General features: G+C 38.8%; 5 protein-coding genes across 7 annotated transcripts; 1 reads left to right on the top strand and 4 right to left on the bottom strand.

The window, feature by feature from the left end:
- Positions 1-283: 283 nt before the first annotated feature.
- On the bottom strand, positions 284-5,334 carry LOC112179564 (pentatricopeptide repeat-containing protein At3g47530). The gene has a single exon (XM_024318023.2). It carries the CDS (start codon positions 5,307-5,309, stop codon positions 3,390-3,392), a length of 1,920 nt encoding a protein of 639 aa, XP_024173791.1. The 5' UTR covers positions 5,310-5,334; the 3' UTR covers positions 284-3,389.
- LOC112176386 (protein RKD1) lies at positions 284-7,026 on the bottom strand. The gene is made up of 5 exons (XM_024314289.2): positions 6,933-7,026; positions 6,801-6,854; positions 6,376-6,665; positions 6,069-6,236; positions 284-1,664 (listed from the first exon to the last, which is right to left on the bottom strand). The coding sequence occupies exons 1-5, from the start codon at positions 7,024-7,026 to the stop codon at positions 1,575-1,577; spliced, it is 696 nt and encodes a 231-aa protein (XP_024170057.1). The 3' UTR covers positions 284-1,574.
- Positions 7,027-9,752: 2,726 nt separating this feature from the next.
- On the bottom strand, positions 9,753-11,769 carry LOC112178914 (protein EMBRYO DEFECTIVE 514). The gene is made up of 2 exons (XM_024317186.2): positions 11,365-11,769; positions 9,753-10,214 (listed from the first exon to the last, which is right to left on the bottom strand). The coding sequence occupies exons 1-2, from the start codon at positions 11,722-11,724 to the stop codon at positions 9,909-9,911; spliced, it is 666 nt and encodes a 221-aa protein (XP_024172954.1). The 5' UTR covers positions 11,725-11,769; the 3' UTR covers positions 9,753-9,908.
- Positions 11,770-13,235: 1,466 nt separating this feature from the next.
- LOC112179570 lies at positions 13,236-17,242 on the top strand. The gene is made up of 8 exons (XM_024318030.2): positions 13,236-13,393; positions 13,937-14,235; positions 14,779-14,850; positions 15,242-15,309; positions 15,530-15,686; positions 16,069-16,152; positions 16,233-16,322; positions 16,842-17,242. The coding sequence occupies exons 2-8, from the start codon at positions 13,957-13,959 to the stop codon at positions 16,962-16,964; spliced, it is 873 nt and encodes a 290-aa protein (XP_024173798.1). The 5' UTR covers positions 13,236-13,393; positions 13,937-13,956; the 3' UTR covers positions 16,965-17,242.
- A 2,596-nt stretch (positions 17,243-19,838) lies between these two features.
- On the bottom strand, positions 19,839-22,674 carry LOC112179027 (probable arabinosyltransferase ARAD2). Of its 3 annotated transcripts, none has more exons than XM_024317328.2 (3): positions 22,501-22,674; positions 20,930-22,378; positions 19,839-20,501 (listed from the first exon to the last, which is right to left on the bottom strand). In XM_024317328.2, the coding sequence occupies exons 2-3, from the start codon at positions 21,902-21,904 to the stop codon at positions 19,992-19,994; spliced, it is 1,485 nt and encodes a 494-aa protein (XP_024173096.1). In that variant the 5' UTR covers positions 21,905-22,378; positions 22,501-22,674; the 3' UTR covers positions 19,839-19,991. The 3 variants fall into 3 exon arrangements, with proteins under 3 accessions (XP_024173096.1, XP_024173097.1, XP_040367870.1); XM_024317329.2 differs by having other exon boundaries at positions 20,930-22,290; XM_040511936.1 differs by having other exon boundaries at positions 20,930-22,290; positions 22,512-22,671.
- Between the last annotated feature and the right edge of the window lie 1,473 nt (positions 22,675-24,147).

Raw genomic sequence — 24,147 nt, 5'->3', positions numbered from 1 at the left:
GCCAAGTTTCACGTCGGGTTCACCAGATTTCGGTCCGCACCATTTCGATTTGCACAGATGATCTGTAGGTCTAGGCGATGCTAGGTCCAGATTGATTGATTGAGAGAAGCCGACGTCGGTGTTGATTGATTGACGATGCCGGATCGGATTGATGAGAGGATCAGCAGCGGTCTTGGGCTGAAGACGAAGCCAACTGGACAACAGAAAGTGATCGATCTGGAGCCTTGAGGTTTGAGATTATGATGGTGTTGTTCTTCAACTGGAGAACTTGATAACTTTTCAGTGAAGTTGCTGAGGTTTGAGATGAGTCCGATCTTGGGACAGATGAAGGACGCCGATCCGGAAAGATGAAGGCTGCCTGCTTTGATGAAGGTTGCCTGCTTGATGGGTGCAGAGAGAAAATTGCTCTGAGATGGGTGATGAATGATTGCAGGCGAAGATCGGTCTCAGAAGAGACGAAGATCGGTCTGATCTTGAACAAAGAATTAAGGAGACAAAGTCCTTTTGGATCTCAGCTCTGATACCAAGTTAGATATTGAGTAAATCGGTATATTCTATTAATCTTACACTGAAGTATAAATAGGATTACAAAAGTAGAGCATACAGCTCACTACACTGATCTATCACTAACACTACAGCTCAATGAATCATTAATCCTAGATGTAGATTGGTTGTCAATTCTGAAAGGTAGACATACTCATTCTGATCTAGTGCTGCACATGGTTGACAACTCACGACAAAGAAGTCTCCACAATGGCCATCGATCCTCTTACAGTAAGCAAGTTCAAGGTGGAGTCCTTGTTCGAGCTTTGCAATGTGGGGGGAGTAGGAGTCCAATAAGGGCATGTTTGTTTCACGGGACTACCATGCCTCACCTTAATTTCTATGAGAGTCCTGGACTTCTCAAGCCTGGCTTATGCTAAACTAATACTTGAACCATGTTTGGTGCTCCGTAGGACTAAGGATTACCACAGAAGAACAAACTCATAATAAGAAAGAACAACACAAGAAAGAACACCAGGAGAATGATTGGTGGAGTAGAAAAAGAATAAAGAACCAACTGACTTCTCAAGCTCAGCCAAAACCCAGAAACCCATCAACATCAGTTTTGGAAATCCCACTAACAAGAACAACACAAGAAAGAACACCAGAAGAATGATTGGTGGAGTAGAAAAAGAATAAAGAACCAACTGACTTCTCAAGCTCAGCCAAAACCCAGAAACCCATCAACATCAGTTTTGGAAATCCCACTAACCCAAACCCAATCCCATGGAAGAAAACAAATACCCAAAAGTAGAAGAGTTCCATGAATAGGTTGTCAAATGCTTCCGACTCAGAAGTTGTTAAATTTAACATGGAAATTAGTACCCAAATGATCAATGGCCAATGCGAAGTGGCTCTGCATGTGTTTAATGCAATGGGTTGGAGGAGTTCGGTTTCTTACAATGCTATGATATTTGGGTACTTGGCAAATGGAAAGTTTCCGGGTTGCCTCAATTCTATTGGTTGGATCACAATTCTTACCAGGTCAATCTACTCAGACAACAAATTGATCAAAATCTTAGCAGATCTAACTACCCAGACACCAAAGAGATAGAAGAAGAAGAAGAAGGTAGAGGGGATTGAAGGGAAGAAGAAGAAGGTAGAGGGGATTGAAGGAAAGAGTGAACAATGATTAACGCAAGAAAGGGAGCATGATCGAGAAAAGAGAGAAACTGAACCTGGTTTAGTTGAAGGAGACAGAAGTGAAAGATGCGAGTGAGCGCCGAGAAGCGAAGAATGAGCGAGCGTTGCTTCCACAGTCCGGTGAAATTTGGGGAGACTATGTAAGAAGGTGTTGATGTTGATTTGGGGACTACATAGTCTCATTTATTATAGTCCTTGTTTCAGCCAAACATGGGATAAGTCTTAATTTATTAGATAAGGCAGTCTTATCCCATCCAATCCCATGTAACAAACACCACCTAAAACTCTTATTTTTTTGAAGTCGAAAGAAAGTATATGGCTTTTTGTTACACCTCTTACTCTGTTTTTCTTCAGCCAGAGCATATCTCCGTATGCACAAAGATTAAACCCGCAATTTAAACCACAAGGGGGAACAGAAGGTATTTCTCTGCATGAGTTCGTGCCCAATCTTGTAATATGCGGAAACATGCCGAGGGTTGTATAAGGTTCAGGTAATTCCTTACTGAGAATCCTGGAAACACGAACAATTTTGTAGGTGTGTTATATTATCAAATCCCATACCATACCAAGTAATGTGTACTTCAGAATTTGGACCATATTTTGTAAGTTGTTCGATGTTAATATTGGTTGGGAGACTTAGAACTTCTCTAAGAAGAGGATTGATCAACAAGCAGTGTTCATTCTCCAGGGCGATGCAAAGCAAGTAGAAAACAAATTTATTTGGTAGCTTGTCCATATAGGGCTTCTCGTCGAATGAGTAAATGCGTATTCTCCTTTTGTCATGGTGGTGCCGCCATCATATCTCAGTGATTGCAAAGTCACAAAATACACTTCTCCTCTGGGAGGACTTGTTTCAGCAAAGCACATGAGTTGAGGTACTCGAACAACATGGCTGTTGCCAGCAATGAGTGAAAGTGTGTGCTGCCTAACGAAAGAGGGGCTGTCAACTGTGTTTAACAAGGTCTTAGACACACATCGGATGCAACGCAGTGACTCTACCGGCAGTCTCAAAAGGATGTACACCACGACATCGATGGGTAGATCCATCAGCTGCCTCGGGATTTCGTTGCGGTTGTAGTACTGCCTCCTCAATGTGTTGCACCTCACCATCTCCAAATTTCCTTTTGAAGCTAGATAGCTAGGTTGATCAGTCAACAAAGGGCTGAATACTTTTCACGAGCTAAATAGTCTTCTAAACGAGAAACTACGTTTTATTTACCCTTGATCCTTTTCTATAGTAATTAAGTCCTGTTTCCAATTCTCATTAGAATCGGACAACCAAACCCTAAAAGGGAAGGAATTGAAGAAATGGTATGGGACTCGGTGATCAAGCAAATGAAAATTTAATCGGTTCCTTTTTTTTTTTTTGCTTTAAGTGTAACCAACCTAGCACGGAGGCCGCCTCTTTCAGTGGAGCAAAGAAGGAAAGCCACAACATAGATGAGCAGTGCTGTCGGAGGCAAAATCATTACCACACTGTTTCTCAGGATTATACTGTTCATACGGGAGTTAAAGCTTTGGAGTAGAGAATAGGGTGATCGAGTTCCGCATTTTGTCCTCCAAATAATCTGAAATTCTTAGTCACTGTCACTTATCAATAGCTTTTCACGACCATCTATAAAACTCTGTGTTGCTTCCCACCCAGCCATTTCATTTGCAGAACATGTTCCCTGATGCTCACATGCCGTAGTTCTTGAATGGTCCTACCAATAGCCATGGCACGAGCAGTGTCCATCCCGAAAATGATGAAACCGGCTGCGGTCTCTCACAATTACCGTCCTGTTATAAACCCCTGAGAGAATCCTCGCAAAGTTGTGGCAATCAACACAAGTGCGAAGATTCTTGGCCACTCTAATTGTCGTGCCGGGTGGAGTTGCCAGCACTCCAAAAGCAATAGCTAATTTCTCGCTGTGATAAGAGAGTGCATATCCCTTCTCTTCTGTCCCCAACTTGTGCAGTTCTGATGATACATCAGCAACATAACCAGCAATCTTCAGCTGACTATTGATCTCATCCAGCATTCTGTAGATTTCGTCCTTCCTTGGATGCGAAACATCATCCACCAAAAACTCATGGACTGTTCCATGCAGTATAACTGTGCTGCAGCCTGGTGTAGTTTGAATTGCTTTTTCCTTCATAAACTTCCTTAATTCAGCTAATTTCTCCCAGTTTTCAGCCGAAGAGTAAATATTCATCAACAGAACATAGTCCCCTGCCTCTAGAGCCTTGAGTTCGATCAAATGATCCACCGCACGTTCCCCAAGGGTTTCATAGTTATGAATCTTGCAAGCCCCAAGTAAGGTTCTCCATATCTTTGAATCTGGTTTCATATCCATCGACATTATAAGCTGATATGCTTGATCGAGTCGACCAGCCCGACCCAAAAGATCAACCAAGCACCCATAGTGATGGACATTAGGCACTACTCCAAACTCTTTGCTCATGCAATCAAAAATATCCATTGCTTCATCAACCAACCCACAATGACTGCAAGCCGAAAGAACGCCAGTAAAAGTCTGTTCATCAGGTAAAACCCCCATTCTCTGCATCTCACAAAACGCTTCAACAGCGTCTCTGCCATGCCCATTCACAGCAAGCCCAGAAATGATTGCACTCCATGAAACCACATTTCTACCCCGCATCCCCTTAAACACCTCATAAGCCTGATCCAAACACCCACACCGCGAATACATAGTTATAAGAGCATTACAGAGATTAGAAGCACCAATATAACCATGTTCTTCAATGTACCTATGAACCCTTTCGCCAAACTCCAACGCATTCAAGCTTGCACAAGCCTGGAGCATAAGTAAACAAGTAACATCATCAGGCTCACATCTGTAACTTTCGCTCCGCATAATGTCAAACAAACCCAAAGCATCCCTGCTGCGGCTGTTATGCAGAAAACAAGAAATCAACACATTCCAGGCAACAGTGTCTCTGTGAAGAATTTCGTCGAACACCTTACATGCATCATCAAACTCGCCACAAATCGAGTACAGGTCCATCAAAGTCGTGAGTAAACGACTGTCTGATTGCTGCCCATCTCTCACAATCCTAGCCTGAACCTGAATTCCTCCTAATAAGTACTTGGCTCTAACACAACATCTCATTACGAAAGAGGACGAGAAAGCGTTGCCACCAAGACCTCGCCGCCTCAAATCAAGGTAAAGATGAATCCCCTCCTGGGGTGAATCACTGATTGAGTAAGCTCTTATCACAGTGTTGTAGTGAATGGCTTTGGGTTTGGGAATTTGAAACAAGAATTGGCGGGAATAGGTCAAGTTTTGGAAAGGTGGGGAAAGCGAAACGAGGGACAAGAAGTGGAAGCAGATTGAGGAGTCGAGAATGAGAGAGGTTTGGAGAATGTGGGCGTGGATTTGGAGCAAATGGGATTTGTGGGTGCATGATTTGATGAGGGAGAGGAGGGAGTCTTTGAGGGTTTGAGTATAGGGGATGATGGGTTTGGTCTGGTTTTGGTGGTGATGGGGTTTTGGAGAGTTGAAGGGTTTTGGGTTGGTGGTGACGAGTGAGGAGAGGGTGGAGGTCAAACGAGTACAAGAGATGTTGTGGTCTTTGAGACGGCCACAGCTTGAGCGCAGGGAGTGTGAGATTGCGGTCATTTTCCACTCTCTGCTTTCTGAGATGTGAATTTATATGTTCTTGCCGTTCCCCTTTTTTTTTTTTTTTTCCCTGCAAGAATTTGAGAATTTTTTATCAGACTGGATACCATTACACCATTTTGTTCATTTTTAAGTACTTGAATCCAGACAAAATTCGTCTAATGGTAAATTTCAAGTTTGAATTTTCTTTTTTAAAAAAATAACAAACAAATTATATGTTGAGTTAACGAATTAATGATAATTTTATAAAAATACGATGAAAATATTGAGTAGAACTTATTTGCTTTCGTTAAATTAATTTTTTTCAGGTTGAGATATCAATTAATTCTATAAGATATTTGAATAGATGGATTGATATTCCACATCCAACCTACTCTGTCTAAGAAGAACCAAAAACTAAATCAACCGTGTCTACTTAACTAACCATTTTCATGTGCTTAAGACAGATTGTTCTGAAGAGCTGGTAAGCTAGCTTTTCTTCAGAGCCCACTGTTCATATGAACAACTAATTTAACCATGTTGCATTCACAAAATCAACCAAAAAAATCAGAAAAACTAAACAACTGATCGGGCTGTTATGATTCCCTTTTATATCATCATGCTAGAGGAAGATGAGAAGGAGTCAGATAAAAGTGACTTAATCTCTTCGTCCTCCTCCTCTCCTCGATTGTCAAGAATAGCGACGGACTTGCCTCCACGAGTATCAATGGTGCTGAAATTAGAAGAATGCGGTGGATAATCAATCAGATTCATCCCCATGATCTTTCTCTTCTTGTAGTTGGCCTTAAAACAAGCCTGTCTCAACCGCTTGGTATTATCCTCCAGTTGCATATCAGGAGCTTCCTCCATCAACTTCTTCTCCCTCTCCAACAACTCGATCGCATTCCGAAGCTTCTCTTCGTTCTCCTCTTCTTCCTTTCCCAACTCCTTCACACGAAGCACAACAAAAAAATGTGATAATGCATCCGAATTTTGAGATTTTTTACACATTAATCATCACTTGCTTTAGAAAATTATATATTCCAATGGTGAAATTTTCTTTTTGAAATATGTCGTACTTCGGTACCTGAATGTTCCGGATTAGGGTTTGGAGGCTGGTGAGTTTCCGATGAGGCCAACGACGAATACCCAACTCCCTGCACCTTTTCTTCAAAAGGGTCAAGCCGATGTTGAGTTCCTTAGCTGCCTGAGTTATAGGCATGTAAAAGTACGAGGAGATTGTTTCCCTAGACAACAATCTCGACGATGAATAGCTTCTAGTACTACTACCACTTTTCACTTCATGATCAATTCTCATGCACCGCCTCTTCCTCTTCCTCTCTTCAGCCACATGTTCTCTATCAGCACCACTTTGATCTTCATTGCTAGGAAGCAGTAAATTAGGTTGCTGCTTTTCTTGTTGTTGCTGTTGCTGCTGCTGCTGCTGTTGTTGTTCTTGTTCTTGTTGATGATGATGATTAGGGCGCTCAAACCCAGAAGCGAACAACTCACTGTTAACTCCATTCTCAGTCTCATTTCCATTATCTCCAAAGGAAAAATCATCTCCTATATTTTCAGGAAGTTATTTACACACATATAAGAACAATAGATATATAGAAACTTATATATATGATTGATCATCACCTGGAAATAGGTGTCGGATAGGTTGAATATCGAGCGAAGGAAGACAACTCTCCATGAAAGGAAGAGCATCAATAAAAGTGTAGTCTTGCACCATCGGCGGAAATTCATTTTCCCAATCAAGTACCGGAGCATACCCACTTCTCCACCAATTAATTAAGAATCATAAGATTAATGGTTTAAGTACTAATCAAATCAGAGGAATGCAGTTAGATCAAACACTAATCAATATACCTGAAATCAGCAGGAGAAAATTGATTTGGGAATGAGAATGGGTTTTCAGGATCCTTAGAAACTACCCAATTAGGCGTCAGGGAACGACTCTGATGGTGACTCTTCATTGTCATTGCACCTAAGTCGAGAAAGAGGAACAGATTATTGGCCGGCGGTGAATATAAATGTGCAGAACTCTTATCGACTTGAGGAAGAAGAAGAGGCAAATAGTGAATGTATATATAGGCTACATTACATATATGCATGAATGAGCACAACTACTAGTGTTGTAATTAATCATCGTGTTACTACTGTTTTTTGTGTGCGTTTCAATGCCTAGTGAAAGTTACAAGAATGTAGTATTAATTACATTGCTATACACGTCCTTCAATTGGATTTATTAGATTTAGAGGGCTTAATCATCATCATCATTAGCCTACATGGCTACATGAACGTGCGCCGCCACAGCTTCTGCTCCTCCTCCTCTATCTTATAATTTCATTAATATTATTCCTTCTTTCCATTTTTCTCGATTTTGGCAAGATATGCATAGTATCTCTAGAGAGAGATTGGGTGGATTAGGGTTTAGTGAGTGTGTCGGAGGTGCTGCATGCTTGCCAAGTGTGATTTTCCTTCCAACTTGGACACTAAAAACTTGGACTTGCTAGCTAGCTAGTTACTACTTTACCGTCACTATCAATTTGTAGCCTATCTAGTTACTTTTCCTCACTCTAACATCAAGTCCATCCGTAGTCAAGAAATGTCAAGGTCGAAAAGTTAAGGCATCGATCAGGGTTTCCACCCGTTTTTTTTTTCTTGACCAGTCAAGATTGTTTATCGATTTTTACTGTTCATTGAAGAGGAGGAATGTGTAACTATGAAGTATAATTTTTTGGGTGTGAGATGTAAAAAAAATGGTAAGTATTTATAGATAAATTTTTAGAATTTTTTACAATTTTTTTTCCTATCGTTTCTTATCGTTACACCCTATATATACATATTAATTCCTAAACCGTCGGATCCCAACATTAATTGAAACCAACGACTTAGATTAAAGGACCGTTGGTTTCAAATTTTATGTTCAGCCAACGGCTCCTGTGCACGTGTCTCTGCCTCGACCCACTCTATGTCGCTACGCCACAAAAAACTGCCGCACACGCGTTGCGACTCTTCCTACGTCGACCGTGTGTTCCACGTTCTCCTCCTTCGCGTCTCTCTCTCTCTCTGGGCGAATAACGTGGATGTCACCCACGTGTGGAACTCAGGCCGAGTTGGCAACTAGGCAAACTGGGTCAGGAAAATAGTCATGGCCTTGCCCTTTTTTTTGGACTTGGTCATGCAAAGCCAAAACTTGGCTGGTCAAGCTTGGGCCGGTGGAAGCAAAATTTTCCTTCAGCTCGGTCACCACATCATCAATCCCTACTGGTGCCCGGTCAAAACTAGACCGGTGGACTTGCTCTAAAAGGGAAATCTTTTCATCTGGAGGCAAAAGAAGATAAAAGTTATAGGATCTTCTACCTTCTTCTGAAAATTTGAGATGATTATTGTGAGCGTGACAAAAGACGGGGTTTACTACATATGCCTTCACATACAAGCATGCATGGCAATAACACCTCATTTTTGGAAATGACATTTCACCAAAAAAAAAAAAAAAACTTTTTAGAGCATCTTTAGCAATGTTAGCCATTTTTAGTCAAATTTTAGCTAAAGTAGCTAAAAAATCACTTTAGCTAACCACTTTAGAATTACGTCTGCATCAATGCTCTCTATTTTAGTTAGTTTTTAATAAATGTATTTATAAATTACATAAAATAACTTAAAATGAATGTTTTAAATTATAAAGAGCTTCATCTCTCTCTCTATATTTATGAGCAAGATAGCTAAAAGTTATAATAGAGAGCCACTTAGGAGTATGGTGCAGCTACTAAAATAAATAAAACGTTAAACATACTCTCCAAAGTAGCTCAAGAGCCAAAATAAATAGTCTGCTAAAAATGTTCTAATAGAGGAGTATATGCATGTGACGTACCAATAATCATTTACAAGTTAAGGAATAAAGACTGTTAATCATTTTTTGTATGAATTAAGATTGATGAAAACTTATCAGTGGGGTGTGAGGGAAGGAGTTATTGCTTTATAATTTCTCTCGACACTATCATCCTTCAATTATTCATCATTTTCTATCATCAGTTAGAAATCTTGTGGTTAATATTGTAAGCAATTAATATCATGTATCTTACTTAATGCATATGAGTAGTGGTGGCTTATCCATTAATCGGCTTTAAAGCATTCAATATATGGGAGATGATCCGCTGAGAGTTAAAGAAGTTATGATTGATTACACAATCTTCATTCTAGTGTAGGGTTCACCATAAAACCTAGCAGTGCAGAAGTGCAGTAGTGTAGAGATTTGCCCAGACGCAAAATTCTGGAAAACCTTCTGTCCAAAATGCCCTACAGGTGACGACAAATACCCAAATGTTACATACCACCAAATTACCAAGCTTGTTCAATTGTTTATTGCAAGATCTGTGATCCATCACTACCCTTTTTTAAAGTATGTGTGTTTTTTAAGCTTGTAACTAAATAACTAATAGAGCAGATCAAAAATGATCACCAAGCAACAGCAAAATCCATTAAAAATCAAAATTTGGATAATACAACAGTTTTAGCTTTTGATATGGTAGAAGGGAAATAAGCTGGTCCAAAACTTTTCTCAAGCCTCTGCTAAACTCAAACTCCAGGAAGGGAATACGAGACTATGATTCAGTTTCTTGACCTGCCCCTTCCACGGCCACGCCAGCTTCCTCTCCCCCCACCACCCTTGCCACCGCCTAAGGCTTTGTTGGCATCAGCGTGTGCTTTCATGTTCTCTGGCAAGGGAAGTATATGATCCACACACTTCCTGAAACTAAAATCATCACTGGCTCCATCTTCTCTAACAAGGAAGTAGCATCTACTTCTATACAATGGGTGGAACCGAACTTGGAAAGCCTGGATTCCTCCACCAATCTTTTTATCAGGCTCAGAGTGACCCTTCTTGAGCAAGTCCAGTAAAACCAGATATTCATACTGCAACACAATACAACAAGAGATTCAATCAAACAATTCAAGGTTATAATATAATATCGATCAAACATTTCATCAAGTATAATACATGATATTCAATTACACATTTCATCAAATTTAGAAAGAAAAAAGAGACCATTTCCACCAAGCATATTTTGAAATTTTATCATCCAGCTAGAGGGTGCCGTCATGATGTGGAAGCAAGGTGCAATAACATGTATAATGATTATGCATGTACAGGATGTTGCTCCTATTTTGTGATACCTTGGTACAAGCTGTAAGCTATACTTTAGTACGACGTTACCTTTCCATAAATATCTGATTGTCTAATAGTTAAAATGGCATACACCTACCATTTACAATGGAAATTTGACAAGGGATCAGATTCTTTGTTCACAGTAGGGATACATGTAAAATTTTCAGGGTGAAGATAACATCAGAGGTTAGAAAACTTTCCAACTAATTCAGGATATCGTCATGCAGAATTCCTACCAAATCCTTACAACAAGACTAAAAAATAACACTTGAATCTCCGCCCAAATCAATGTTTGTGAAACACCAAAACTAAAGATATCAACTCCCAACATGCAAGAATGAACTACAAAATTTCACCATTATAACATGGGTTGTCAAGCACAAGCTACAACGCTCCACCAGAACAATCGAATTATGAGAAATACTTGACCCTTCTTGATCATAGACCAAAACAGGGGAAAAACACAAGCCAAAACCAAATTTCCCAAACTCAGCTCAACCACGAGACAGCCAAATTACCACATTCTTCTTACATCGTATCAAAACGTTCAAATTTTCTCTCTAAAATCCATCCAAACTTCCAAAACTACACCCTAAAGCAATGTCAGTCAAACACTAGACCCAAAAAGCATGCCAACTTCAACTTCCCCATCTAAAACATAAAACTATCCACAATAGCATATTAACACATGCAGCCAAATCCCAACTCGAATATCAATCACTAGAGCGATATACCCCAAATTTCTCAAAACCCAACATCAGCAACACTCAAATTTCACACAAACAAACACTAAACTCACACACATTTAACCAAAAGCTTAAATTTTTCATCAAAGTTCCAAACTTTAAGCAAACCCAAAACAGAGCTCAAAAAAATCAAATAGCTTTTTTCTCTTACCTTATTAATATTAAGATCGGTTGGCCAGTAATGGAGTAGCTTATAGAAATAGTCGAACATCTCAACGGCCGACCCGAAACTCTTCGGACCCAAGATGACCCGACCCGCCTCGCTCTCTCCTTCCCCTAACTTCTCCAATCGTTGCTCTTCCGCTGACTTCTCCTCCTCCACCTTCGTCTTCTTCGCCGCGCCGTCGCCGCCGCTCTCTTCTTCTTCCCTGGCCCGCTTAGAGTTTGCGTCGCCGTTCTGGGCCTCGTCCGGGTTTTGGGCCGGGGCGGTTTCGAGGTCCATGTCCTCGGCCGCCGCGGTGTTGGTCTCGGTCTCGGTCTCGGCGATTTCAGCGACGGTTGCCTCTGCCATGATTGAGTGTGTGGAGCTAAAACCCTAGGCTTTTGTGTCCCTCTTTATATATGCAGTAAACGGGCTTTTCTTAAGGGCCGAATCTTTTCACCCAAAAATTCCATATTTTGTAACTTTTCTTTTGCAAAGTAATTTTTTTGCCAAAAAATAAATAAATTTACCTCTTTTTATATTCTCCTATAAGCATATGGGGTAATTTCTATTATGAAATTTTTTTTGGTACCAAAAATTATCACTTTGAGTTGGGATCTGATTTAGATAAAAATATCTCCAAGAGGTGTTTTTTACAAGCGGATGGACTTCTTTGAGTATCTAGCTCACATTTGCTCAGCTTGTAGGCTTAGCCATGTTTTCGCTAGACCAAACTCATTGAGTTATTTTTATTATGAACTTTGAAATTGAAGTCAATATAAAAAACAGTCTTTTGTTTCAAAAGGAATGTCTTTTTATTAATGCCGAAAGAACATTGCATGTAGTGATTTGTCTTAGTAGAGGTAAGCTCAAGTCATGAAGTATGACAAAAAAAAAATTAGTTTTAAATTTTGTGAGACACAAAACAAAAAAGGCACCAAATATAATTTCACTCAAATTGCAATCCCCTCAACCACTATAAGAGCAACTCCAACAGTTTCCTTATAATTTTTGTAATATAGAGAAGCAAAAGTCACAGCTTTAGCCTCATTTTCTTCTCCAACTCCAACAGATTCTCTATTTTACAGCAATCTCTAAAATCTCCATAATTGTTCCTTAAAATTTTAGAGATTGCTGTAAATATAGGGAATTTGGTTTTCTCTTTCCTCACTATCCCCAATAGGGATATGGATAGTTATAGAGAATCTGTTGGAGCAAAAGAGACTCATTTTCCCCTAAAATAGAGTTGTTCTAAGTAGCTCAGTGTTTGAGGTATTATTGATTGGGAACCGCCCTACCCGCGTTCGACTCACAAAGCTGTCAAAGTGGCAAAGTCCAACGTGGGTAGGGGAGTTCCCAATCAAAATCTCAATTATTAGGCCAATAGCATTTTTTTGATGATATTTGTGATGCACAAATATGACCGACTAATACATTATTTTAATTTTCTTTTCACCATATTTTAAGAGATTTTCTAGACTTATAGTTTATTTATGAATATACAGTTATGCAAATATTTCATTTTTTATATTGAAAATTTGAAGTTGACGAAAGATTACTCTATTAGAAATGAATAACATCAATAATTAACTTAACAAAAACGTCTAGAATTATTTCTTTTCTTTTACAACAAAAGGTTCTAGATATTTTTTTGTTTTCCATACTTACCAAATAAAAGAATTTTCAAAAATAATGACTTCTGTTTTGGTCTGACCCCCCACCTACTCCAAGACAAGACCGGAATCTGTCCCCCAATTTACTAACGTCCGTTACTGTTAAAACACGCGCTAAATAGTAAACGCCATCTGAACCGCCAAAACCAACCCCCCATACCCCTTGAACGGTCAGGATTTCGCTCCAGCATCTGACCGGGAGTTACCGAGCCTAGGGAAACGAGGCTAGTCTAATCCGAAGCTGGTGGTGTGGTGTCTCTTCCAAATTTAATTACATTTCTTTCGAGGTGAAGAAGACTTTTCAGATAGAGAGAACCAAAAAAATTTCAGAGAATTCCAAAGCAAAAATTCTAGGTCTTTTCCAGGTACTTGTGCTTCTCTTTCAGAAATTATTCATCTTTAAATTTCCGGTAATTTTGTTTGTGTTGGAAATTTTTTGTTTATTGATGTAAAAATTTGCAGAGGTGGTTGTGTTTTGATTGCGGTTTGTGAAATTTTGGGAGTTTTGAATCGCCGATTGGTAAATTGTTCGGATTTTTGTTGCAATTATGAATCGGCGACGGAAAGTTTGGGGCTTTATGGTTGTAGGTGTTAATTTTGAGTTTTGCTGAGCTGAAATGGTTGAATCTGTAATTGTTGGAATTTTGAAATGCGGGATGGTTTGGATGTTTTGAGTTTTGATGTGTGATTTGTGATGTAGAGGCGATTAGATGAAAGGGACATGAATCTAAAAATTTTGGTTTTGGAGAGATTTGGGATTAAGAGTCAATGTGTTATATTGTGCTGCATTATGATCATTCAAACCCAAAATCATGATGCATAAGTTTACTGTGAGTTTTGTGTTTTTGTTGAATTTGAACAAGAAGGTTCGAGTTTAATTGTTGTTTTGCTCTGTCTTGTTGATGCAGGAGCTTTTGTTTCAGTGAGAATGAGTGATCACCTGGTGTTGTGTGTTGACCGCTTCACAAAACCTGAAAATTCGCAATCAGTGCAAGGGACTGAGACTCCAGGATCTTCTTCTCTAGAGGCCTCATCCTCCCAATCGGCTGAGATACCCAGCTGTGCAATTGATATCAAGGGAACGGGGGAGAATGTTGTATCAGAAGAAGAGGAGCCACTGATTCAAACTGTTGAATGTCGCATTTGCCAGGAAGAGGATGGCGTTAGCAATTTGGAGGTCCCCTGTGCTTGCAGTGGCAGCTTAAAAGTATCATCTGATTCATTGATGCTCATATTGTTTTATCTTGCAGTTTTGCAACCTTTTAATGTTTTTTTTCCTTCTTTTTTTTTTTTGTGTGCTGGGGGGCGGGGGAGGGTGTCGGACAGTTCTTTTGATTCCTTTGACTTTAAATTTGGTATTTGTTTACAATCATTGGTCAGTAACTCAGTACTTTCTAGAGTTCAATTCTTGAAGTAGGTTGTTCTTGAGCATTTTAGTTTGGTTGTTGTTAGTTCACATATTCTTTTCTCCCTGGTAGTTAGTGTCGGTCTTCTATTCTGGAATCAGCTTCGTGGGCTTGAATAACTATCTGACAAGTGCTGTTTATTTCTTTTTCTTTATGTTTTGTTTATGCTGAAGGATCTTAGCTCATGTACTTTTCTTCCTGATTTTATTTGTCATTTTCTTTTTCGCTATCCACTGGATATTATGCTTTTTGTCCTTTATTTACTGAACAATTGCAGTGCCTTGTTGTATTTCAAATCAATGGTTTGATATTATGCCTCTTAACTGTTTCTTCTACAATTCCAGTATGCTCATAGAAAATGTGTCCAGAGGTGGTGCAATGAGAAGGGAGATATTATTTGTGAAATCTGTCATCAGGTAATTCGATAGAATCACTTCATTCCCTTTGCATATGCAGCGGTCATTTTCATGATCGTTTATAAAATTTGATTGATTCCATTTCTATGTTAGGGATTAGTAATTATGGATCTTCCTTATATTCATATAAGTAAAGCAGATTCAATTTATTTAGAAGCTATCATTGTCATGCTTTTCCAATTCTTTTATTGTGAAGTGTTGATACTTCGATGTATCATGAGAAGATATTTTTTCATATCAACTAACTATGATAATGCATCTATGTAATTTATTAGAGCATGTGACCATTTTCTGGTAACCTTTGATGATTTCAAATGGTTTATTTGAATTTTCACCAGTCATGAATTGCACAGTTTGTGTTCTCTATGATGAAAAAGTTGTTTTGGTGCAGCCTTACCAACCTGGTTATACTGCCCCATCACCTCCCCCTCAGTCTGACGACACTACTATAGACATCAGGCAAGTACACAATTTACATATGCCTTTTAACTTGGTTAATATTCCTATCATGGGATTTTTTTTTTCTTTTGGTTTTTCAGAAGTAAAATTTGGAAAGATGCAGGATGTGTGTGTGTGTGTGTGTGTATGATAGTGCTCTTTGCATTTCAATCTTCAGGCCAATATGGTGTAGACCTTGTCTGTTTTGACCTTTTATCTTTTGCTTGAATTTGCTTGACAGTGAGGGCTGGACAATCTCTGGTACCCCCTTAGATTTACGTGATCCTCGACTATTGGCAATGGCAGCAGCAGAACGTCACTTTCTTGAATCTGAATATGATGAGTATGCTGATACAAGTGCTAATGGAGCAGCTTTTTGCCGCTCTGCTGCTCTAATTGTAAGCCACAATAACCCTCGTCAATACTGTGGTGGAATGATTTATATATTTTATTAAGTTTTTTTCTTCTTCTTGTGAATCTATTGGACGATGAGTAAAATCTAACTCATGCTTTTATCTGGTAGTCTTCAAGAATATTTCCCTACTCTTTTAACAGATTTTGCTCACCTCTTTATTTTATTAAGTCTCTTTTCTTCATGATCATTTGGTTTGGCATAATTGGTTGGCTTTCTTTGGGTCATGCAACTTGTTGCATGTGCAAATGCCCATATTGAAACATTGGCAACTCTCAGTTGAACAAGAAAATTCAGTTATGTCATCTTTTTCTGGTTGAAAAGTTTCTGTTATCTATATTAACCTTTCTCTCTTGTTTTTTTGGCAGTTAATGGCTCTTCTACTCCTGAGGCATGCTTTGACTCTTCCCAATGGTGATGGTGATGATGATGATGCTTCTACATTTTTCTCTGTAAGTGCGATATGGATGTTTAATGAGTCTCATAACATTTGACATTTTTTGCACTATCTAACTCAATAATTAATTAACAGCTTTTCTTGCTACGAGCTGCTGGTTTTCTTCTCCCCTGCTACATTATGGCCTGGGCCATCAGCATATTACAACGTCGAAGGCAAAGACAGGTTAGTTCTCCGGCTTTGCTGTTTTTGGAGCAACAAATTCTACTCAATTTTTCTCTTTTCTCTTTTCTCTTTTCTTTTTTGACCAAAAGAAGATCACATCTATGAGATTGGTTCCATCAGGAAGCCTGAATGGGATTTGTTCATGCTTCTATTACACTGAAAGAATGTAGTAAATGTGTTGCAAACAACTTTCTTTTGTCATCTACAAGAAGTTTTCTGCTCTTGGTAGATTATTGGATGCTGTATGATATTATCTTCTTGAAGACCTTTTGCCATCAATGGTCTCAGTATTGATGCATAGCTTTCCAGATGGGGCTTAAAATTGTCTTTTCCAGTTTTCCTTTCCTCCTTTTTTTTTTTTCTGTATTGATGCATATGATTCACTGTAGCACATATTGATGCATAGCTTCTAGAATGACATGTTGGTTGCATGTTGATTTCAGTTAAAATAATGCAATTTCCCTTTCCTTTTTTTTTTTATTAACATTTTAATCTGTTTGTGTATTACTGTTTATCCAGGAAGCAGCAGCACTTGCGGCAACTGAGGTTGCATTTATGCTGCAGGCAGGGCAACGTCGTGGATTGCAGTTCACAATAGCTTCAGGACCTGCTGCAACTCCCCATCAGGAGCCAATTCAATAATATCAGTGTTCCACAATTCTGGATATGTTCTTTGTTGGTGAAGAGAATGGGGACTGAGATTTGAGCATGTTGTTTTTTTATGCTTAGTAGCAGCCAAGATTAAATCTTTAACGAGTGTCATGTATCTGTAATCAAAATTTTTTAAATACAGCTCACTTTCTTTCGTGAAATGTTAATTTCCAATACTATGTATATAATTCGGTTCTCAAGTAAACTACACTTGATTCAAAAACTGCTTTTTTTCACATATTATAAAACCATCTTGGATGCATGCTCTAGTTCTTGTTTGTTCACTGTTATCTTATTTTATGGTTACTGCTCATGATGATGGAGTATTGGAAATGCTTGCCAAGCATCTACTCAACCTTCATTATGTATCAGTCTACTGTTTCTTCTTATATTCCTAGCACTTTTATTATTTTCGTTTCTTAGGTTTCAAGCCAACAAAACTGGTCTCTACTCTTAGGTATTTGCATTCTGTTGATTGTTGAGGAACTCATTACATGATACATATAGTATGTTGTAGGATCAAATAAACTCATCGCAGTTTTCCATTTACACGGATTAGGTTTTGTTCTGAATGTGATGTTTTGGCTTCCAGCCTTGTAGATTCCTTGCACCATTGCTTTCTTGAATCCAGTTGAAGAAATAACGTTACACTGATGTGGTTGTTAAAGTTAAATGTGATGGTGAAGAGTGATTTGGAAAGCAATAGTTCATTCAGTTCTTTTACTTTAATACAGCTCTCAAAGCAGAGATCAGGGATGTTAGAATATCCAAGTGCTCAAGTCCAGCTTGGACCATGACCAGTCCACGTCCTCCATAGGTTCTGGTAAGTTTTCGAAAATGAAAAGAACAGAAATATAAAGAAAATGAGGGTAGAGAAAGATGGTCTTCATGGATAAGCGAGATAAATATAAAGAAGAAAAAAGAAGAGGAGAGGCCAGATATGCAAGCCAAAATGGGTTTCCTTTGAAACTTTGAATGAGGTAACTTAGGGAGGGAGAGCTGGGCAATCCAAAGAGAGAGCAAAGAAAAGCATAAAGGAATTCCATTCAGCACAAGAAACCGAGACTGTGATTTTTGGTGCATGGAGAGAAGAGCTTGGAATTCTAAAGCTAGCTTAGCTTAAAGCAAAGTGGGTTTGGAACATAAAGCCATTGCTTGGTTGGTTATTTGGGTTTGTTTTTTCTTAGGAAGGGGGTTACTATTCCCCACCATTACTCCAGGATCTCTACTTTTGATGGCTTTTTAATTGCAGTAGCTATCTTCTTAAGGTAGTATTTCCCTAAAACCCTGATATTCTTCTCAAGATGATGAACAATGATGTTGTAGTGTGTCTTTGTATGACTTCCTTTGAATTCTCTTTTTGTACCTGGCGGTTTGATATGTCTAGTAACTAGATACTGGCTCTTTTCAATGATTACATTTAATCTCAACTAGATGTGTAGGTCTGGGTTGAGCCACATATGCAAAGTATTTAGCATATGCTTTTAGGGAGCAGATCTTGGGTCAGGCGGTCAGACCAATTTATTGGTTCAACAGGCAGCCATACACAAGTTATGTTCGCTTTTAGGATATGGAAAATTGTGCACATCAGCATGGTAATGGTGACATGGCAAGTTGGGAAAGTACTCTAGAGGTTGAGCTGGTCTTTGTTTGGTAAAAAAAAGAGCAAGGCAAATGATAGATAGAGGGAAATGTAATCAAAAACCAAATGAAAAAAGATACTTGGCTTCCCAAGGATAGTGTTCCAAGTTAACTTTTCATTCAAACCTGTCAGAGTCTTCTAAAACAGCCTTATATTGCTTCTATGGCAGGCTTATGATTGAGGTGAATCTAAAACTTCCCTACATGTTCTGGCCTTCTGGGGGCCTCCATTGTGCTTTATGCTTTTAGTCTTCCAAATCCCATAAAAGGCATGCCCTTGGCTTATTCCCACAGGAATGAACCATAAGAAGGAAAGTCTCAAGCACACTACTCATTCCCTTATCATTGCTTGAAACACAGATACCTATACTACTACTTCACCTCTTGATTTTGCAGAGAACAATCAAGCATGGGTTGTTTGGCTTATAAGGGGGCCATTCTTCTTGTTTGCATTGGGTTTTTAGCTCTCCAGCCGGAAAAGGTTTCCGGATTAAGAAGCATGGATTTGGCTCTGAGATGGGATAAAAGGCACTTCTCATTTCTTAACAGTTTGCATGTTGTTAAGGCGGTTGCTGTAGAGGACTTGCAAGCAAAGCTGAGCTTGGCGCCTGCACCTGCAATGACATTCGATCCAAGTCAATCAAACAAACGTACAGTTCGAAAAGGATCAGATCCCATTCACAACAGATGTTGACATGCTGATGCAGTTTCTGAATGAAGGAGGGTTCTTCAGGCACAAGAAGCTGTGGAGGCTGTAACTAATACAAAGTCGGTTGGTTAGAATTCTATATTTTCGCTTGTTTTAGTCGAAGTGTTTTTTTGTTGAGCTGAAGAACTGCAGCTGATCGAACCAGTCATTGAGCGAGCATCATCTCTATAATGTATAAAAACATAGGTCCTAACCAATAGATGAACTTTGAGAATGATGATGCTGGCTCTCACAGATTACATGCATTTCTAATTTTTCTCTATAAAAGAAAGGATTTTATACTTCTGTGTTGCGACTAATTTTGCATCATATTGCCACAACCTTGATTGTTTCACAGGCATTGCAACATAGATTTCTCAGTTTCCTCTGCAAAACAACCAATGGTTATAAAAGTGCAAAGAATTAAAACACAAGTCATGAGCTCGAAGGGCTGTCATTTCTCTTGAAATAACTAACATTGTCATTCCGAGTGCAATTACTGTAGTGAAACTGCAATGCAATCAAAATCTCACATATCATAGCAAAAAAGGAATTGACTTTTCATTGATAGTTTCAAGAATAAAAAATTAGCTTGAAAGTATATAATATCTACAACTCGAACAAAAAGTTCGATGTTTCATAACCTGCATACATCAGATGCTTTCAAATGGAACAATGCCATTTTGTTCTTAAACAAGTTGAGACCTGTCGTATCTCTTCTTCCTGTGATATTTAAATTGTAGAGAGGATATCTTGCGAGAAACTGCCTGCCAAATCATATCAACAGCATCATCAGGCAGGGAGGGATATTGATATTCGAAATGATGTACAACTTCCTTCAACCTTTCCCACATTTTGGTCCACTTGTCTTTGTTTATTCCTCGAAGAAGTTTCAGTAGGTAACCCTTCTTTACAGCATCAGCCCCTCGAACAAATATGCAAAATTGTGAGTAGTCTAAGACATCTTCAAATGGTAGCTCAATCTCATCGCTAATTATTACTGGAACACAATGACTAGCAATGGCATCGAATAGGCGATTTGAGGATGGGGTATCGCCAGCTATATTTAGGCAAAACTTTGATGAGGCCATTCCTTGGGTTGCCTTGCGAACACCATTTCCTCCAATGCTACCAAAAGTGAAGTCTACATCTTTCTCGTCTTTGAGAAGATGATACAATTCTTGGCGAATTACTCCTCCCTGGATTAATGTAAAAGGTAAATATTAAATTAACTAAGTAGATATTATCAGGCTATTCTAAGCTTGACTATTGCTACATCAAAATAGTGTATGATGTAAAAAGGGAAGGGAAGAACCACAAAACAGCTATTTTTCAATAAAAAGAGCAATGACAATAGGGCATCAAGAAATCAGAAATCAGAAATCAGAAATAACAAATTTTGAACGTCCTAATTGCCAGATACTTCATTACAAGATCAAATTCAGGGCAGTATGAGAAAATCAGAACAAATCTCATCATGCATTTAACACTCCTAGTCAAAGCAAATAGAATTAACGCATAGTCTACTAAAATTATTAAGAGATTCATATCATGAAGCAAAACAACATCACAGCAAAAATATTATTAAACATAAACATCACAAGAGATGAAAGAAGGAAAAACTGACATCTTTTCTGTAAATTGCTCCTCGGAAATACACTAGTATAGGGCGCTCCTTGAATGTGGCTGATTTGCTGCTGGGAACAGTCGTCACCAAATGTCTGTAAGGCGCGATTATATCCTTCCCAAGATTTGCTATTTCAGCAGGATATCTTCCAAAATCTGCAAGCACGAACATGGCAGAACCCAATTTCTTTCTTGCATCCAACATGCTATTTGGATGATGAGCAACTATTAAATGATCCTTTCCACCCTTTCTTTTCCATTCATTCCGGCCCATCAAAAACTGCACCAACTTGTCCTGCAACCTCTTGTTGACACTGACTTTCTCCTTCTCATGAAGCTTAGAATGCCGGTTGTAACTCAGAGATGAGAAGAATGGCACAAAAATAAAATCAGCTTCACTTGAATTGTGCACCCTGACTACTGTACAAGGTCTGACCACATTTAGGTTATCTGATGATAAAAGATCAAGGGTGAGCCAATATTCTATACTGTGCTGTAAATTCAGCCCGCCTGGGTAAGGTGGGATGTGCTGTGGCCATGTTTGATTCTCCATTCCCTTCCAACCCAATAACCCAAAGTGAAATTCAGGAGGCAACTCATACATAAATACCCTCAAACGAGCCTGCTTCGAGTCACAGATCATCATTTTCTTTCTTTCTACAGATTCCACTTTCTTACTCGAATCCGAAACTTGACAAGCTGATTCACTTATTCTTTTTAAGGGTTTTATAGCATCAACTTGGGGAACCTCAGAAGAGAGGAAAGGAAGTTTAAATGGTTCCTTTTTCACATGAGGCTCAAAGTACACTGATGTGCCATTAACAAGCATAAGCTCAAATACTGATCTGGGAATGAAAGATGTATTGCCAGATTGAAGAAGGAACACAGAAGAAAGAACTAAAAGGAACACAGAAACTGTTATCAAGGAGGAAATGAATCTTGACGGAATCCTACTCTTTTCTGACATTGATGACATTCAGGGCACCAAACACAGCTAAAAATGCAATCAATGAAATTCACCTTAAGTATAAAAGCATGTAATTGCTCCCACAAAATATAGAAAAGGCAATGCCCATTAAGTCAGCATATTAAAAGAACAAGGCATGGAAAGAGAGACACCCATCTCGAATTGGAAGCTAAATTCTTCTTAAACCTCAAAGGGTTTTAACAAGGATTGAAAACTGCTGGCTCTCTTAGAACTCATTGCCAAACTACCTATCTGTACAACCATAATTTCAAGAAGAAATTATCTTTGTTCTTAAAGAAGAAGCTTCTACATATAAAAGATAGCACCTTGAATTTCTGGAAGAACCAAAGCCTCTCTCTTGAAATCACCACCACTCACCAGAGCAAGTGATAAATCTGCACATAGAGAATGAACACTCATTAAGCAGACTACTTCTTGCAGCTGATCACCAGAATTCATGATTTGGGTTCTTGAGTAGTTGAGCTACATGAAAATTGCCACGCACAAAACAGAAAATTGAAAGAAAAACAAGAAAAGAAAGAAAAAATCTGAACTTTGGGTATCAAAGAAATCAAATTTCATGAACTGGGTCAATTAGGACTTACAAAGGCAGCACCTGGGTCAATTCTGAAACTTCATGGCATGCATTGTGACTAAGTAGATTCGTCGAACACAGTGAGGGGCTTTGAACAAAGTCTATTATTATTTGCAAACTTTCTTGTGGACTGTGACATGTGATTAATACTTTATATTGATCCTTTTGGGGTGTTCATGAAATGGACAACAGAAAGAGTATGACTTTTAGAGCCTTTCTCGTGTCCCTTTGCTTCCGAGTCTTTGCCAATTTTTTAAGTTTTTTTTTTTTATAATCATTAGTCACGGTGGTCGTGCATTCCTCAATTACTTGTAAATTAAAAAGTCATTTTATTTAGGTAAGAAATCTAAAATAAATTGGATAATTTTAGGTGAAGGGAATAACATTTTTTTTTAGGGTAACGAAACGAATTCATTGATATAAAATCATACGGCCACATTCGGTAAAGCTTGGTAAATCAAAAGATCCCCAAATTACACAATACCTGCTCAGCTAGTAGCGAATAAAACCTAAGGAAAAACCAAACTAAGTCTGCATAAAATGCTTATTGCAACTAAACCAAAAGAAAAAACAAAACTAGAGTCCAAAAGACCTGCAAAAGAAAATTTTAAAGCGTATAGCCTACAAACCCAAAGTGGAAGCCCTGCCTTGACCATCCTTGTCGCCTAAGACCATTATGGTATACTGCACTCGAGGTCAGTTGGAGTCGTTGATGTGCGTACAAGGTAGAAGGTTGAGGTCAGCACCTATCAACAAGTGAAGACAGTTCAAAGGTGGTGAAGATCTACAAGAACATGATCAGACAATCTACTAGTGTGTCTAGTAAGTAAGCCGAGGTCAGAGCTTTGAGTTGTTTGTAAAGAACTGGTATTCTTTCATCTAGTGATTTGTTTTTATTAGGGTCTTTAACCTTAAAGGCCCCGCAGTTGTTTTCCTCATTTTTGAGGTTTTTACTGCGCAAACAATTCTGCTATCTTGGTTGCTTGTGTGTTTGTGATTATCTTGGTTTGCCTAGTTATCTTACTACTGTTTTGGGATCCATACCTGTGTTTCAATCATGAGTATTGTCTGTTACGTTTTGAATTGAAAGAAAGTGTGATTTCTACGAGAATAGCCTATTCACCCCTATAAGCATATTTGTTCCATCCTAGTATTTTCATTTGGTATCAGAGCAGGTTACTAAGGTGTCTTAGTAAGGTTTGTGGGAAGGATGGAACGTGAGAGCGATCGAGCCTCGGGTTCGATTAACTGTCCCCATTGGTTTGATGGGGAAGATTATTCTCAATGGAAAATCATGATGAGAGCTTTCCTTTACTCTCAAGATGAACATATGTGGAACATTGTTGAGAATGGGTCGGTCACCCAACTAAACTTGAAAATCCTAAAGCTAGTGAATCCTCTGATTCTAAAAGGATCCCTAAACCAAGGGCTGAATGGAGTGAAACTGAGATTCGGGATTGTAATCATGATTTCAAGGCAAGGAACAGTTTGTTCACCGCCTTGTAAAAAAAGGAGAGAGTTAGAATCAGTCATTGTGAGACAGCCAAGAAAGCTTGGGATCTTCTCCAAGTTACTTATGAGGGTAATAAACGGGTTAGAGCTCAAAAACTTCAGAGGTTGGTCTTAGAGTTTGAAAACATGTCAATGGGGACTGATG

Source organism: Rosa chinensis, chromosome 7, assembly GCF_002994745.2.
Source record: "Rosa chinensis cultivar Old Blush chromosome 7, RchiOBHm-V2, whole genome shotgun sequence".
Taxonomy (NCBI): domain Eukaryota; kingdom Viridiplantae; phylum Streptophyta; class Magnoliopsida; order Rosales; family Rosaceae; genus Rosa; species Rosa chinensis.
This window is presented reverse-complemented; position numbering and strand designations above follow the sequence as displayed.